Source organism: Mycena indigotica (genome assembly GCF_014461135.1).
Source record: "Mycena indigotica strain 171206Taipei chromosome Unknown Mind.scaff0010, whole genome shotgun sequence".
NCBI lineage: Eukaryota > Fungi > Basidiomycota > Agaricomycetes > Agaricales > Mycenaceae > Mycena > Mycena indigotica.
The window spans coordinates 1,162,999-1,180,866 of record NW_023503009.1 but is presented as its reverse complement, the minus strand read 5'-3'; the positions used below and the strand labels follow the sequence as shown (position 1 = coordinate 1,180,866).

Genomic DNA, 17,868 nt, shown 5'->3' with positions numbered 1-17,868 from the left:
GAGGGTGGACAGGACCAACATGACGACGAAGGGAAGAACGATGTGGAGAACAAGGCCATGAAAAGATGGCGGGACAAAAGAGCCGGACTGTGGCATTATCCTGGTTATCGGGAAAGTCGTTGGTTGAAAGCCAATATGTCGAAACTACGGGGGAAGTGTTTTGGATTATATAGTCATGTTCCGCAGCATTAGCAGTCCAAATGCGCGACACAGAGTTCTGGTATTCTCTCTCCGGATTGAAAACGTCTTGCTCAAGCCCGCGCTACGTCTTGAAAGCAGAAATAGGGCGGGAAACGCTCCCAGCATGAAGGTACCGAGGAAGGGGATGACGAGCTCAAGAAGGGAGTCACGAAATGGGCCCAGAGCAAATTGCCGTGGTGGATGGATATGAACGTTGGTTGAGGAAGTTGTGGTTTGCAGGGGAAGAGGCTGTGGGCGGTGAGGAAAGGGCATCGACTGTGTCAGGGTTTTTGGGCCCGCACCCCCATCATCGTAAAGCTCCGCACGAGTGTCAACACCCGCGGATGTTTGCACAGGTACCTGCAGGAAAACATCCGCAGGTTTGACATCCGCGGATACAGGTATCCGTTTCCCACGGATGCCAAGAGTACAGGTATGACTCTTGAAGATCTGAATTTTTATTATCTTCCATATATTCCAGTCACTACAGTCTTCTTATGCCCTGTGGTGTCCATATCAGTATATTACTGGATACTATATCCTATATAAGCTCTTAATATTGTCAATATACCTCAGTATCCTAATATTTTATTCAAAATACCTGTGGATAATCCGTGCAGGTACCCGTATCCGTGAGTACAGGTACCTGTTTCCCACGGATGCTGCAAATGCAGGTATTGGTTTTGAAGCCTAAATTACCTGCAGGTAGAGTACAGGTATTTATCCGTGACACTCGTGAGAAGCCTTACATCATCGGCTGATCGGACAACGGCACGCTCGGCAAGAGCTGTCAAATGTCATTTTGGGATTGTCGCTTTGCTCTCCGCTTCCCATGACGCCCTCTTCGCCAGACCTCCATTGTCCGCCCAATATGACTTCCCAACAAACTTTGCCACTCTGTACAAACCACCACAAACCACCATCTCTACCCCGTCTCATGATCATTCCTGATGCCTGGTAAACCGAAGGACCGCACCCTGCCGCCAAATGGCATTCCCCGACTCACTGCCGCCGACATCAATCGCAAAACTACCCAAAAATAAAATGTTTGTCTCTGATGCTGGAGCGGCGGCGATAGTGGCCAAGAGCCACCTAGTATTTGACTTAGTCTATGACCACACCGCCAACCCGTCAGCCCAGGTCGATGCCATCTCACATCTCGCCCGCTACAATGTCCACCATGATCCTGACGGTCCTTGTCCGACAGGGCATTGGTCCATTGCCTGGTCAAACCACAAGGACCGCAGTAGCCCTCCCGCCATATGGAGCATCAAGTACATTCTTATGGTCTGGTGTGTTGTCTTTACATGCTCTGCACAGCTCTCTTGCTTATTCTCCTTCTCAGCACTTGTGGCTATGACCACACAAAACGAAACAGCAAGAATCGAACGGCGGCGTTCCCGCTGACGGACTGCCCTGCCCATCTCGAGATTACGGTGCATCCACCGACCGGCGCCATTCTCCGTGTCCGTGGGCTCGCCGAGCATAACGCCGCCTGCGACTCGGCGATGCTGGAGCATCGGCCTCACCAGCCAGTCGCGGCCATTGTCTACCGGACGGCGCTCGAGCAGCTGTCCAGCGGCGCACAGATGCGGGCAATCTTTCGGAAGAATGTCGAGCTCATCCGCATCGGGCGTGGCAAACACGGGTACCCGGGATTTCCTGTGGATCGCGTCAAAGACCCGTATCGCTGGCTTCTCGATCAGCGCAAGGAGACTCGGAGCATCCTCCGCCAATTCCAGCGTCTCAAAGGCGTCAAACTCAGGGAACGAGCAGAGTACAACATCGACGACTGGCTTGATCCGGACTCGCAGCACTATAAACCGGTGCTGGCCAGCGCTATCTTTCATTATTCGGCCCGCAAGGCAAAGGACGAGCGGCTGGAGGTCTGCATTTCGACGCCGGAGATGGAGGAAGCGGCCTGGCGCTATGGACACGAAGGCCAGCTTCTTCTCGACGGCACTTTCGGGGTCACCAACTCCCCACTGCTGCCCTTCATTGTCATGGTCGTTGATGAAGCAAACAAGGGCATTCCGGTCGCATTCCTGCTCTTTTCAGCGCCGACCGGAAACCAGCAGTCCTCCGCAGGTTACGACACTGCGATTTTGACAAGGCTGCTCATGCACTGGCAAAGGCAGCTTGACACCACGTCTCGCTGTGCCCGTCCTGCCGCGACACATCGTTTACTCCGCGAACGGCAATCACCGATACCGACATGAAGGAACGCGGGGCCCTGCTGGCTGTTTTTGTGGGCATCTGGCTCTTGATCTGTCGCTTCCACCTCAAGCAGTGCTGGCGCAATCACCGGACGCAGACCTTGAAGGGAACGACCCAGCTCGTCATCGATTTGCGAGATCGACTGCGACACTTCGAGCAGCTTTTGCTGCAGCAGCCGAACGAAACTGCGGCGAGAGCATTCATCGCCCGTGAGCGGGCTACTCTGGAGACGGCTCTCAAGGCTGCAAATGGCGGGTCGCTCCCCGATATTGCCATCAATGTCTTCAAACATCTGGACTACCTCGGAGATGGATTCTGGCTGCGCCTGGCCTTTTCGACAGCTGGTCTGATGCTGGTCGAGTCGAGGCGGCACGTCGACTGAACTGCCCTGTTTCGGGTCGTTCCTACGACCAATCATGTCGAGGGGCTTCAATGGTGCGTTGAAGAACTCGCACTTGCGGGACTGGAAGCGTGGAGGTCGCCGTCTCCGTCCCGACGTCTTCGTGAACGCCCTCGTTACCAATCTCGCGGGCGATTGACCGCGCTGACTGTTGCGACCACCCCTACGGCAGCCTTAGCGGACGATATTCGGGACGCGTGGAAATCGGTACTGGTAGATGGGGATGAGGCGACAAGTGAGAGTGGGGATGAGAATGCCGCGAGCGAAGGGTCAGAGGATGTCGAGACAACCACAGAGTTGCTCACGCCACTCATTTTGCCTCCGCTGGATGCAGCACCACTCATGTCTGCGGACTCGACATCTATCCAATCTGCCTCACAAACATCGACACCATCAGCAGCCGACGCGTTTGAAGCTCAAGCCCACTCCCGCTTCTTTTTTGAAATCAACAAGGTCAAGCATGTGCTTGACTGCTGTCTCGATGCCTTCAAGAGCTTGCAGAATCCTGCCGCGTTCACCGAGCAGCAGATGGCGACAATCAGCGGGCTCGAGAGACACGTTCATGAAGCTTCAAACTCAAATTACACTGCGCTCTAACCGACATGCAGCGCCGCAGGACATCTCATTCCACGAGACGACGCAATCACGCCGTCCGCCGAGCACCTGAGCGTGCCGATGACGAGGACGAGAGAGATTCCAAGCGTGCTCGTATAATACCTGTTTCTCCCGAAAAGCGACAAGACCGACAGCAGTCGCACTCAGTAGTGTAGCCCTTGTTTTTTTATCTGGATTTATTTATGTTTTTATTTTAAAAAAACTTGAATTTATTTATGGATTTTTCTCTCTGTTTCTTGCGCCACCCATCCCGCCTCCCGCCTCCCGCCTCCCGCCTCCCGCCTCCCGCCTCCCGCCTCCCGCCTCCCGCCTCCCGCCTCCCACCTCCCACCTCCCGCCTCCCGCCTCCCACCTCTCGCCTCCCACCTCCCGGCCTCACGGTGACGCCGAGCCACTCTCACACACACTCCGGAGGCTGAATGACAGCGTGGAGGGAACCCAGTCAAAGCTTGGTCAAAGCACTCGCCGGCCGGGCAGCCGAGACATGCCGTGACATGATGGGGGTGCAGGCCAGAACGCCGTCTATCTTCTCAAGTGTTCGAGCCCAGGTGTCGACTTGCTTGATTTCATTGCCGACCCACTGGCACGCTCCAAGGGTTCGGATTGGCTCACCTTCTCCGGCCACTTTGATGCCTTCCGGTATACGTGTTCCATCTTTGCCGTTTACAGCTCGCGCTGCTATGACATTTTCGCGGTGGTCTTTCGAGCCAATCGGCAGTACTTCCGTTTTGCTTATGTTGAATTTTGCCCCCGCGGCAGTGCACCATGTGTTGAGGATTGACCAGAGCTCATTCCAGTCGTCTGACTCATCGAGATACACCATTGTATCATCCGCGAAGAGGGAGGTAATAATTCTGTCTATTTTCTCATTTATGTGAATTCCTTTCAGCGTCGACTTCCGGAGTGATTCGGCCAGCGGTTCGATGGCCAGATCAAACAGGAGACATGAGAGGGGGTCTCCTTGCCTCACTCCTCGAGTGACCTTGAACGGTTGTTTACTTCGTTCGCCGTTGTAGTTCGTTGTGCAATACTAGAGTCCGAGAAGAAATGCCAAGTAATCCACCCTCTGTCCATCGAACTGAACCCTCTATTAATCATCGAGCTCGAAGTCGAAAGGTATGATGTTGGGTCGAAGAATGTAGATTTCCTTCTGCATACTGTAAAAAAACATGAGCGGAGGTCAAAAACACAGACGGGAGACAGTACCCAGTTTGTTTTGCGAGCTCCGAGAGGAAGCGCGCGAAGGGAAACCCAGCTCGCGGATCATCGAGTGTCCTGAGGACAGACCTCAAGGCCCGTTGATAATACGCCTGATGATACTTATTATCTGAGGGCGTTCAAATGAATCACTTACCTTTATTGAGGCCCTGGTCATCCACTCGCCCTTTTTGATCTTGGCACACAAAGCTTGATGAATCTTGCAGTTCGTCAGGAGTGATCTGACGAATCAAGATGAAAACCAAGTATAGTTACCATTGTCATGGCCATTGCCATCACAGGAGGGGGGATGCCATATGGGCTAACAGCCAAGCCGATTTGCTTGTACTTAGTGCACAATGGCCATGACCATCGCCTTCAGTGCGGGGTGATTGCAACGTGTCTCAGGAGTAAGACGTTCGCCCTGATTACGACTCATTATCAACTGGAATTGACGCACAAACAAGATAACACGTACCGATTTGGCCGTATGCAGAAACCTTTGGCCCTTCATTAGACCATCGATGTGTCGTCTTTCGGCCACGACGCGCTCGGCCTCAGTGTAAGGTGCTTGAGTGTCCGGATTGATGCCTTTGAATTCAGAGAGATATTCAAGTTCTTCTTCTACGATTTGGGCTGCGGTTTGAGCAAGGTCCAGCTTGAGTTTGGATTCATGGTTTGCAGCCTGGTCCGCCCATTGAGTGCAATTTGAGAGTAAAATAACATAACACTGACCGCGCTCTTGAGAGTGAAACCATGCTTGCCCCAGAAATCTGTAACGGAATGTGATTGAAGATGAAATGGGTGATCAATTCGGAGAACGAACCATTTTCGACATGTAAATTGTGCATCTTGAAAGCGTCTTGGAAGACCGGGTCGAGGCGTGCATAGCGGTTAACACGGTTGTGGGCGATAACGGGGAACATGTCCAGATTTGCCATGTCGTGCATAGCACGGAGTCGAGCAGTGTTGTAGGCTTGATAAAGGTCGGGAAAACCAGTTTCGATTTCCTCAAGTGTATATGGTCTTTCGTTGATAGGTGGCTCATCTTCTTGGTCCGAAGAAGAGAGTGAATCATCGTCGCTGTCGTAGTGGTATTGGGCAAAGTTGGTGGCGCTCAGTCGAGCGGCGTGATCGATGGGCAATGCCGGATTAACTGGACGTTGGGCAGGAGCAAGTCGGGCAACGGGAACCCTCTGGACAGGGCCTTGAGATTGCCGACAAATTTCGTCGGCTCCCCGAGACTCTCGTCGGCTCCCCCAAGACTCTCGTCGGCTCGACTCTCGTTGGCTCCCCTGAGACTCTTGTCTGTTGCCCTGTCCGAAGTAACTGGAGGACGTTGGCCAACTGGGAGACTCTTGGGCCAAGGCATCCTGGACAGGTTGAGTGGCTTCAGCAAAGCCGTGCTCAACAGGTCCATACCCCTACAATAGATAAGATGGTGCGTTGTCAAAACAGCAAGGATATTTACCTGCGGAGCAAGAAGTGAATTGGGGACCATGCTTGTGAGAAGGTTGCTAGGATAATACACGTCGAATTGAGGTGAGATCGGAAAATTTGCGAGGTCCCGCGCCTGAGTATTCGGGTCTGTTGGCGTTGGGTAAGATACGTCGATAACAAAGTTGTTTGCTGACCGATACCAGAACGCCGACTGTTAAAGACAGCAGCACCCCGACCGTGACCGTAATGGCGGTTGAGCACCACTTGATCGAAGGCTGCCGAAGTTGAGGTCCTTGGTAGGCCGTAGAACTCGGAGAACGCGGGTAGGGATCGACCAAGACCATCGTAGCTTTGTTGTCCATGTAGCAGTGGGGCGTGGCTGCCAGATGGGTAGGCGCTGGTTGTGTTCTGAGGGATCATCACATCGTCTTGATCTTTTAAACCGTGTCAACGAACAGCTTGGAAGACGCCGATGACATACCATAGTTCAAGTAATAAGGCTGGAGCTTGGTTAGTATAGAATTAGGCAATAAAGAAATGGCGACATACCTGGTGCGACTCCGAGGCCAACGCTTGAAGCTCTGGGTGATGAATAATGAGGGCGGCTGGAACCCGGTACGGCGTTTGCTGAATGTCGTCAGCAGACTTGAAGATGGAAGGAATGAAGACTCACGCGACTGTCCCCATGCATTGTCCATTGTAAAGCGGCAGCGGCGGTGAGTTCGAATTGGAAGAGGAAGACTTGGCTGACGAGCCTGGAGATGGTCCAAGAGAAGCCTGAGGTGGATTGGGGTGCATATGCCTTTATAAAAGGTAAACCTCATGGCCTAACGGACCAGGAGAAAATAGGATGTCAGAGCGGCGCAATGTTTGCGCCACCCTCATTGCGTCGGGAGAAAGAGGTGTGTGACGAAAATTTGACAGATGCAGACCCTAACAGGAAAGCGCCAGAAAGATTAAATCCTGCAACCCTGCAAGAGGTAGTCTCGATTCCAGACGTTCGTGAGCAGCGGGCGAGCGAAGCTTCGCCGGAACAGACGCTTGACGTTGCCGGGGTAGTTTTTGATGGGAGGGGTGATGGAGAGGGCTGATTTCTCTGGCGTGATGGGTGATGGTACATCCCCGCATCACGTCCGGCATGTCCCCACCGCCCTCGAACGATCTGGGACCGAGATTAGCAACAACCCTGAGTATGACAAGGAGCGGTCCGAAACGCCGAGCGGAGCGGTGGGCAGCGGGTCTGTAGATCCACCGCGACTGCCGGGCCAGTTGCCGATTATCCGCTGTGTGCGGCTGGAGTTCGGCCATGCAGCAACAACAGATTTATGATGCCTGCCTGGCCCGCGTCCTCGCGCAGCTGGCATAATCTGTAGTAAAAACATATATACATTGATGATTCCCTAGTACTCTAACTGAGTATTTATTCAGCCAGATGAAGTACATTCCGTATTGCATCATCTCCAAATGCTTCATCGTCTTCATTCCCCTCTTCGCTTGCTGAATCTGAGCTTACTGCACACCAATCAGCATCCTCCTCTTCCTCCTCCTCCTCTTGGCTTCTACCCGCATGAGTGGTATCTGTTTGTATTATTATTATTATTATTATGTAGATCGGTAACAGGTGAGAAGCCATCGTGGACTTGTTCGCCCTCTTCCTCCGCCTCACCCATGTTGTTTTGATTTGCCAAATGTTGAGTAGGGATAATATTCCGATGGCCAATGACATGGTTGTGGTATCGCATCATCATATCGCGGTCAGCTACCCTAGAGAATGTAAGCATTGAACAGACAACAGGTGCGAATAATTACATGTTCACATAATAAAAGCGCCAGTCCTTGTCTCCAGTATGCCTACCTACCGATTTCGGCAGGTACTCTGTGGTGTGACCATGATTGAAGGCGGGGATGAGGTGAGCGCCCCGCACGATATCTCGTGGGTCGAGAAAATTGAACGCATCTGTACTTTGATGTGGTATGTAGCAGATCCGAGGGAGTCGTTTGGGTTTGAAGCCGCAAACATGTGTCATGTCGCGCTGGAACCATCGCACCCAGAGAAATTCCAGTCGTTGAGGTCTCCCAGGAACATCCGCCAGTGAGACGTAAGTGTGGAAGATGCCAAGAATTTCGCCGTACCAGAAACGATGAGGGTCTTCGGAATCTTGTGCGTGGACAAGGAAAAATCTTCGAGTGCGTGGGTTCAAGACGTCGTGATCCCGACGTACATCATAAGTCGTGTAGTTGACCTGCATGGTCGCATGTGTGTAGAGCAGGTCTTTTTCAATGATGACGTTCATCAAGTCTTGCTCAGGGAATTCGATGTGGTCTGCGTTGGAGTCCAGGCTTAGAAGTCGCTGGCGTAAATGAGATTTAAGCTTGCGACCAAAGTCCTAGTGCACAAATCAGCATGTCATGCTTAGGATGTAGCAAGTGCAAGTTGTACTTTCAGAGCGGGATCAGATTCACGATCAATTTCCTGAGCGCAATCAGCTGTGTGAAACGCAAGGATTTGGACTCACCATGCGATCAATTATAGGCCCATCAGCACCCGAATCGGAGTCATCGCTCGAAATTTCAGAGTTAGCTAGATCTGAGAGGCGCCAAAACGACCTTCTTGAGTCAGATATATAGTGGTGTTGTTTGGGTGGGACATAAACTCGTCCATGCGAGGTTGGCGTAGGACGTAAAGCTGATGTCATATTCGTCCAAACATGTCGTTGTTTTCCTTTCTGGCTAGTAGTAGAGTCATGGGCCATCACCTCAATGGCTGTCGACTGCTCAGCTACCTTCTGCTCTAATTTCTTGTAGCAGCTACGCCTTTCCCACATTGCACGGATCAGTCGCCGACGGTGTTCATGTTTGGCAATTTCCGGCGCACGTGGTCACGTTTGTTGGTTCGACGGTATACACACCGGATTTGGTAAAATATCCCTTGAAGTAGAAACTGTTCTAGATTCTGGTAGAATCTAGAACCAAATCAACATGTGGAGATTTGTCCAGAATATACTGTTTTGAAACTGAGATTGATTTTGGTCAAATATATACTAGTTTTAGCAAGTCTGAAGTGAAAACTATCTATGGTACTGAAACTATGCCTGAAATGGTTCATATCTGCACCCATATCTTTGGTAGTGATATCATGCACATCAAACATGGTGAAACTGACACTGAAATCCTTTGTTTCAATAACAGTTTTAGCGCTGATGATACAAAGCAAATCAGCAGCAGAGAAATGCAGATAGATTCTCTTTGTTTCTATTTGCATTTCTCCACTGCTGAAACTATAGGTTTACAGTGTAATGAAATCATTGTTGAAATCTCAGATTTATTTGTGCCAGAAATTGTGATTGAAACTGTCAGTATATACATTGGAGAAATTTTAAGAGATATTGTATGTATATCAGTGACTTGAGGGTCAACCCTCAAGTTAACCCTCAAGTCAACCCTAAGGGTCTACCCAGAGGTCAGACCCTAGCCTCCGGGTAGACCCTACAAGTTCAGTCTTCAGCTACATATTTAAATATATAATTAGTATGAATGGGATAACAACTTTGTAATGACTTTGCATAAACTTTCTAATGAATGTTACCAGATTGTAGGGACCCTTAATACATGTTACTATTCAGTTTAGACTTATGCTTCAAAGTCAATGGTTGAGTCAGAAAATGCAAATTACTGACCCAACCCTGAGTTTTCAAAACAGTGGTAGGGTCATATCTCAATGAGTTCTTATCCGTTCTCAACATGTTATATATGAGCAGGAAGGTGTTCAATAGGCCTACAAACTGGTATTCAACATAAAGTTTATTGTATACAAAACCATAGACTTTATTACAAAATACATTTTGACTATTAGATTGTTAACCCAATTACTTGATGGTTTCTAAACTGTTCATTAAAAGTCAGATATAGTCAGAAAGGCATTTCAAAGTTCTACAAACTTGATTTCAACCCTGCTATGGTTGATTACAAAACCACAGACTTTCACTACAAGTTAAGGTTTATTGAATTGATTTCAAAATTCAAAGTCAACCAAATGACTCCATATTGCACATGGTAGTAGAGCTTCATTGATTGAGTAAGTGTTCAGTTCAAACCTATTTAAAATTCATAATAGTTGACTTACAGAAGGTGAAATACTCACAAAATATCAACTTTGTTATTTTAAGGCTAGCCTGGCTCAAATAGTATTAGCACTAAATCACTCTTTCTGCTTACTGCTTGCTTACCACTTATAGGATGGAGCACAGGTACAGGTCTAGGTCTGCTTAACTTGACTCAGACCCTGACCCAGACCCCGACTCCGACTCAGACTCAGACTCAGACTCAGACCCAGACCCTGACCTTGACCCTGACTGTCAGGGTTCAGGTTGGCCTGTGCAAGGCTCCTCTTGAGAAACAAGTGCCCAGAACAGAATAGATGAATCGTCAGGCCCATAAGTACGGTGGGTGGGTTTAAATCAAACGCAAAGGGCCTGTTAAAGTGGGTGTCAGGGTCAGGGTCAGGGTCAGGGTCAGGTCAGGGTCAGGTCAGGGTCAGGTCAGGGTCAGGTCAGGGTCAGGTCAGGGTCAGGTCAGGGTCAGGTCAGGTCAACAAGGCCTAATGAGTTTGTAATGCCTTCTTGCATAGGGTGAGGTAGTACAATAGGTGATCTAAGTGATGGATAAGACCTAGCTTGTCCTCTCCAGCACTGGTATCAGGCCACTGAGGGCCCATAACACACAGGACAGGATGTGATGACAGGAACAGACATCCCAGAGGGGGGAATGCACACGTGGGTAGCATATGAGCAGGAAAGATGTGTCAGGCCTGACACCAAGCCTAACTTGTGATACGGATAAGACCTGGCCCGTCCGCTCCGGCGCTGGTGTCGGGCCATCGCGGTCCTGTAGCATGCAGCACGTGACGACGGGGACCATGCGCCCCAGTAGGAGGAACGCACACGTGGGAAGCACATGACTCAGAATGACGCGTCAAGCCGTCGCCAAGCCCAACTCGACACAAGGGGACTGGGAAGGAGTGCTAGGATGTTAGAAGTAGCGCCTGGCCCGCAAGGGATGTACGATTGTCCCATCTGCGGCCAGGAACGGGACGAGGAGGAGCAGGAGAGGCCAGGGTGTCTGATCACCCCCTTTGCGGGCCCGCGTATATAAGGCGCGATAGTGTACCATGTACTCTATCGCTTAGATTGTCTGAAGAACTACCTTACTCCGTGCAAGGAGTCATCAGCGACTCATCGGGCCCGACACGACGCGATTCAAACCTTCGACCACCGACAGCGACAAGGGACCAAGTTCACGGGCCCTTTCGGTTTCGATATGCCCCGCCCGCCATACTTGCAGGCCCGACTATCCGTCTGTTCTGTTCCGGGTGCACGTTCTTAGGAGAGGTCCTTGCACGGCCCGACCCGCAGTCTGACAACTTGCAGCACAGAGGAATAGGAAGGAGTGCTAGGAGGTTAGGAATAGTGCCTGGCCTGCAAGGAATGTGCAATCATCTTTTCTACAACCAGGAACCAGGAGAGGCTAAGGGTGTCTGATCACCCCTTAGCAGGACTACATATATAAGTTGTGATAGTATACACTGTACTCCATCACTTAGATCACCTATTGTACTACCTCACCCTATGCAAGAAGGCATTACAAACTCATTAGGCCTTGTTGACCTGACCTGACCCTGACCCTGACCCTGACCTGACCCTGACCTGACCTGCCTGACCTGACCCTGACCCTGACCCTGACCCTGACACCCACTTTAACAGGCCCTTTGCGTTTGATTTAAACCCACCCACCGTACTTATGGGCCTGACGATTCATCTATTCTGTTCTGGGCACTTGTTTCTCAAGAGGAGCCTTGCACAGGCCAACCTGAACCCTGACAGTCAGGGTCAAGGTCAGGGTCTGGGTCTGAGTCTGAGTCTGAGTCTGAGTCGGAGTCGGGGTCTGGGTCAGGGTCTGAGTCAAGTTAAGCAGACCTAGACCTGTACCTGTGCTCCATCCTATAAGTGGTAAGCAAGCAGTAAGCAGAAAGAGTGATTTAGTGCTAATACTATTTGAGCCAGGCTAGCCTTAAAATAACAAAGTTGATATTTTGTGAGTATTTCACCTTCTGTAAGTCAACTATTATGAATTTTAAATAGGTTTGAACTGAACACTTACTCAATCAATGAAGCTCTACTACCATGTGCAATATGGAGTCATTTGGTTGACTTTGAATTTTGAAATCAATTCAATAAACCTTAACTTGTAGTGAAAGTCTGTGGTTTTGTAATCAAGCATAGCAGGGTTGAAATCAAGTTTGTAGAACTTTGAAATGCCTTTCTGACTATATCTGACTTTTAATGAACAGTTTAGAAACCATCAAGTAATTGGGTTAACAATCTAATAGTCAAAATGTATTTTGTAATAAAGTCTATGGTTTTGTATACAATAAACTTTATGTTGAATACCAGTTTGTAGGCCTATTGAACACCTTCCTGCTCATATATAACATGTTGAGAACGGATAAGAACTCATTGAGATATGACCCTACCACTGTTTTGAAAACTCAGGGTTGGGTCAGTAATTTGCATTTTCTGACTCAACCATTGACTTTGAAGCATAAGTCTAAACTGAATAGTAACATGTATTAAGGGTCCCTACAATCTGGTAACATTCATTAGAAAGTTTATGCAAAGTCATTACAAAGTTGTTATCCCATTCACACTAATTATATATTTAAATATGTAGCTGAAGACTGAACTTGTTGCGACACACTCATCCGGCGACTTACGGATTGGCTCGGAGGCTCAGCCAGGTGACGTGGGCGTGCAGGCTCACAACTGCGTTACGACTAAGCGCGGCAGTACTCAATGGGTGGTGCGTGGCACCGGATACTCAGACGGCTGCGGGTGTGGGTCGGATACGCGGGGCGCACTCAGCGAGGGGGCAACTATTGCCAGTTTCGGATATTCGCGGGCTTCAGGCGTACTCGACACGCCGGTGGCGGATGGGACTACTCGTGGAGGGGGTGCGATTGGTGTCGGGTCAGGTTGGATGGTTGGGTTGCTCCAGGAACATCAACTTGGCGGGACGACGACTTTTCAGTGGCGGCATGCTGCTGGTTCTTCAACTCGGTCTTGGTCACGGCGCTGGTCTTGCGCAATACGGCCTGGAGGACTGGGTTTTCACCTGGGTTGGGTAGGCTCTGGGATGGGACGGGCTGGTACACCGATTCAGGGGTGTGCGTCATGGTGGGCGGATTTGGCTTGCCGGGACGGGTGGCGCTGGTAGTGGCGCAGGTTGTTGGACGTGCAGAGAGTCTTAGCTGCGCAGGTGCGCGGTGGTCTGGTCTCGACGTGCGGTGGATGTGGACCGGCTGGATTGGTCGGTGGTCTTGGACTCGCAGGGTGGGGTGGGTTCGCGCCTCACGCGCGAGGGGGTGTGTTAGCGGTAGCAGGAAGGATGGACGCGCGGTGATGCGCGGTCCCACATGTGATTGTGGCCGGCCGGAGCTCGGGTTAGGGCATGGCCGGAATAGCGCTATAAGTAGCGGCGTCCGCGTGGCAGGTAGCCACGCTTTTATCTCCCCTACGTCTCCTTTGTACCCTCTGTAGCGGTGAAGCTACTAGTCTTCTGGACACTCGATCGGGGGCGTGTGGCGTGGTCTATAGCGCCGATTTCTGACAGATGCCATTGTCGATCATCGGGTCCCAGTCCAACATATGTTGGTGGCTCGAATCGATGGCGGAATGACTCCTGGACAAGTTGCGATGACCCCATACGATAGCGACACACCCATGTGGCAAGCAGGGTCAAGCTTCAAGGCCGATCAGGCCGCTTTCTCGCCTTTGGCAGTCAATGGTAGAGACGACGGTCCCAACTTTACATCGTTCCAGCCTGGCTGGGGTCAAACACCCACTCGGTCTGATGCGATGTCGCCTGGACCAACTTAGCCCGAGCTCCCCCAATATGTATTCTCCAACCTCACCTGCCTATGTTCCACAGTCGCCGTTTGGGGCTGCGACGTCACCATTCGGCACATCTCCCTATGCAACTCTATTACCACTCGATGATCGTGGCCGTGCTCCCACCTCACCAACTTACTCACCGACATCACCAATGATATTAACCTCAACCAGCCCATCTGACTTCCCCGCGCTACAGCCCGCAATCGCTGTCGTCTAGTCCTCCTTCACCTCGCTCTTCGCCAACAAGTCCCTCGTTCAATCCGGCTTTTCCAGGGTGTGAGTATTTTCAGTGCTGTCTTCAAACTTGGTAGCTTACTTGATTTCAGATTCGCCAAGCAAGTCGCTTTTGTTTTCTTGCTATTCTTGCGCTGACCTCTGGCATGAAGTTGTCGCCATTCAATTCACTCACGCAACCTACTGGCGTTTGCCGCGTTTCTTAGTTCTTAGGCGTGGAGCCATCCAATCTTCTAGTAGAGAATGTCGATGACCATGAATAACTATATTTTCTGTGTGCTAGTACTGTGTAGAACGGCACTAGTTCATCTCGAATAATAGGCACCTGTTTACGGTCACGTGCCAATCTCAGAGCTGTGCCGACCTGCCGATGACTCGTCATAGTGATTCATCCTCTTCCATCAACCAGCACAACCTTCGACGGCGCATAAATGGGTCGTCTGCCAGGAATCAGGGCCGTCCCAAATCCACCTCCGACTAGGAATTGGGTTGCGCCTCAGCGTCCGCGCTCTCAGCCTGCGACACTTTTCATGACAACCATAAACAACAATTTAGAGTTGTTAGCGGCGACTGCTACGAGTACCATCTCAGCAGCTGGCGCATCAGCTCCCTCTCTCTCTGCCGAGCACCAACAGTTCATCGATGATATATTAAAGAATCTTGGCTTCTTACCATCCGGTTCACGGTCACCTCCGGCTTCGACAAAACGACGTCATGGTCCCCCACGAAATGCGTCCGTTCATCATACATCGAACGACCGTCCAAGTCAAGCTGATTTCCATATTCCAGCTCCAACCGAAGCGCGCACCAACAACTTATTGATGCTGCCAAGTTCACACCTCGCGGCGCTGACGCCTTCTGGGACATGCGAAGGATTTTAGAATATGGTTGCCTGAAATCTTTCGAACAAGCTGGCGTCGAACAGCTTCAAGCCCTGCCAGAGAGGTACCACCTCATCACTTGTGGGCGATCTAGATCTAATCTAGGCTTTGACGAGCGCGGGATGCGCGCATCGCGGGAAACACGCAGAAGCGCCCCCATAGGGCAACTTTCAAAAGCCCAGTTGCAGGTTGACGCTGATTCGAACGGGCGGAGAGCCGGACCGAGTCGCGCCGATGGGGACGTCAAATCCGGAGGCAGTGGTGCCTCCCCGGTGACCGCGAGAGCTCTAGAACTGCAGCAAGAGGATGGAGGAATGTCCTCAACAGGTGTACAGCGTGTCAATGAGTGCACGCGAAGCACAACAGCGACGCCGAGTCAGCGTGTGACCCGGTGTGACGGAGGTCCGGACGCCAGCTGGTGGCAGGCAGCGGTATGGCAGGCGCAAGGGAGAGCTCGTTTGCGAGGGCAGATAGTGGGGGTATGCAGCAATAGGCAGAGCTCAGTATCGGGCACCCCAATCGGGCACCTGAGATGCAATCTGGAGGCCCGATGGATCGCTAAAGATTGGAATGGAGTGCACAGCCGCGCTGGCGATATGGGTGCCATCAGCGCAGGTCATCGAGAGCCTTGCAGGGCTATGCGCGCTGGGTTGTGAGATGTTATCTGAGATTGAGATCTGAATCTCGCAGATGAGATTTAGTGAACAATGGATCGGGCAGGGACAAATATATATAGTATAAATTCCCGCTGTATTGTAGCTAGAGAGCAGAAGAGAGTTGACCCCGGACTGAAGCGGGGTGTGTGTCCGTTCTCGCCGTTCTTGATCACCGTCGCCGTTTCTGTTGACGAACCTCTGCCGTTATTGTTGAAAGTCTCCGTTGCTGTCTCTGCTTTGTTTTGCCGAACGTCTTTGAACCCCGAATCCCTCAATTTCCAAGAAGATCGTCCCAACTTCTGAACTGGTGTCGCTTATGTAAGAGTGGTTAGATGTGGATACCACTGCTCTCAGATGCACTTTCCTTCTGGGAACGTTGCCTTTCCTGGATTGTGCGACCCCTTTTGGAGCTGCAAGCATGGCAGCTGTTGCTCTTGATGCAGGTGGTGGTGGTGGTGGTGGTGGTGGTGGCTATGTTATTAGGAGGAAGAAAAGCACCAAAAACAACAGAAAACATAAAACCTTCAAACAAATCGGATGTGACTGTGACTGTGACCATTGCCATTTTGGGTTGTAGTTCTGGTTTTGGGTTTTGGTTAGGTTTCCTTTGGGTTAGTTGTTGGGGAGTACAGGTCACACCTCAAGAGACATGTTCAAAATGTCACACCTGTTATCATGCTCAGCTCAACCTCTACCTGGCCCTCTCACATTATCACCTCCTCCTCTTTCTCTTCATCTTCTACTTTTCACCATTCCCTCTTGTCAGCACTTGCTTCTTATGGATTGCAGCATAGATATACTTTCCATGGAGCCCCGAACACACCGACCACGTGATGGGTGTTTTGTTTGTTTGTGGAGTTCATTCCACATCCAGCTTAGGTCCCATCTCGCGCGTTTCAGCTTCTAGCGAGTGTGCCCAGCATCATGCTCAGGTGTTCTCTACCATCTTTGCGACCTGCCGCTTCGATGTCCTTCCGGTACTTCAACATCTCTATTTTGAGTCCAAGACCAATCCTGGACCATGGAATGCACTGGGAGCCTCTCGTGTAAGCCCTTGCTCCCATACACGACAAGTCTCTTTCTTATCCTCTAGCTTGCGAGGGCTGCACACGATGCCCGAACCCAGGATACTAATACATTCAAAAATAACCTGCGCATTCTGCTTCCCGTTCATGGATCCGACTTCTTCTACCCACTGCCCATCGATGTTGGATTGAGCAAATCTCGTCGTGGTCTCGCTCACTGGCACCCACAACTCCGGATGCTTATAATGCCATCATTGCCATGGAAGGATCGGATTCATTTTCCACCTCTGGTGTACAGACAACCTACGGAGTACTAGTAAGACGCCTTCTTTCGCAAATGGTTCAACATCTAATGACCACCAGGGAATCCGACTACTATTCATTAGTCGATCCGATGCAAGCCATGAAGCAGACCAGATTCCAACTGGTTGTCTCGCCGCCATACACAACACCTTCAAAGTAACGGCGCATATCGTGGCATATACTGTGGTGCAGGCAGGCGTATTTCTGTCATCTGCCAGCGAATCTGACTCTACTTCAGATTCGTATTTCTATAAGCAGTGTTTCTCAGTGGGCGACGAAGGAGAGCAAAAAATATAAGTTCACGGACCTGTACAAGAAGGTTATTCGCGCCTTTGAGGAGACGATTCCAACCCTGATTTACCAAACTGGTCGACGGAAACGTTGAATTGGTTGACCCAGTATATTCGCTTGCCCTTGGCTTTTTGACTACTGATGCGCTTCACTCAGACATGTTTTTGGTGAATGCGAAGAAGATGGAAATGACTCGAACAATGAGGAAGTTGCAAGTGATGACGACGAGGCGATTATTCAGAGCCGTCGTCGTGCTGCCTCGGAACATCTCCCGGTATCAGCAGCTCTTTAAGCTCCCAGCTTGTGGCTCCCCACTGACCACCACCTGCTTGTCCGCTTTCACTCCTCGTGGCACCGCATGCTGGCGATTTTGATCCTTCCCCGTAACTGTTTAACGATGATGTATATCGCGATAATGCATGCTATAATAACAATCTTTCTATCTGCAAACTGGTTCGAGTGGTTGGATGCATTTGAAATGCG

At 50.7% G+C, this 17,868-nt stretch overlaps 1 protein-coding gene across 1 annotated transcript; it reads left to right on the top strand.

The window, feature by feature from the left end:
- Positions 1 to 1,167: 1,167 nt before the first annotated feature.
- On the top strand, positions 1,168 to 3,394 carry MIND_01120900 (SWIM-type domain-containing protein; the record flags this gene model as incomplete). Its single annotated transcript, XM_037367766.1, has 5 exons — positions 1,168 to 1,472; positions 1,526 to 2,268; positions 2,315 to 2,469; positions 2,516 to 2,770; positions 2,822 to 3,394. 5 exons carry the CDS (start codon positions 1,168 to 1,170, stop codon positions 3,392 to 3,394), a joined length of 2,031 nt encoding a protein of 676 aa, XP_037215598.1.
- Positions 3,395 to 17,868: the final 14,474 nt, after the last annotated feature.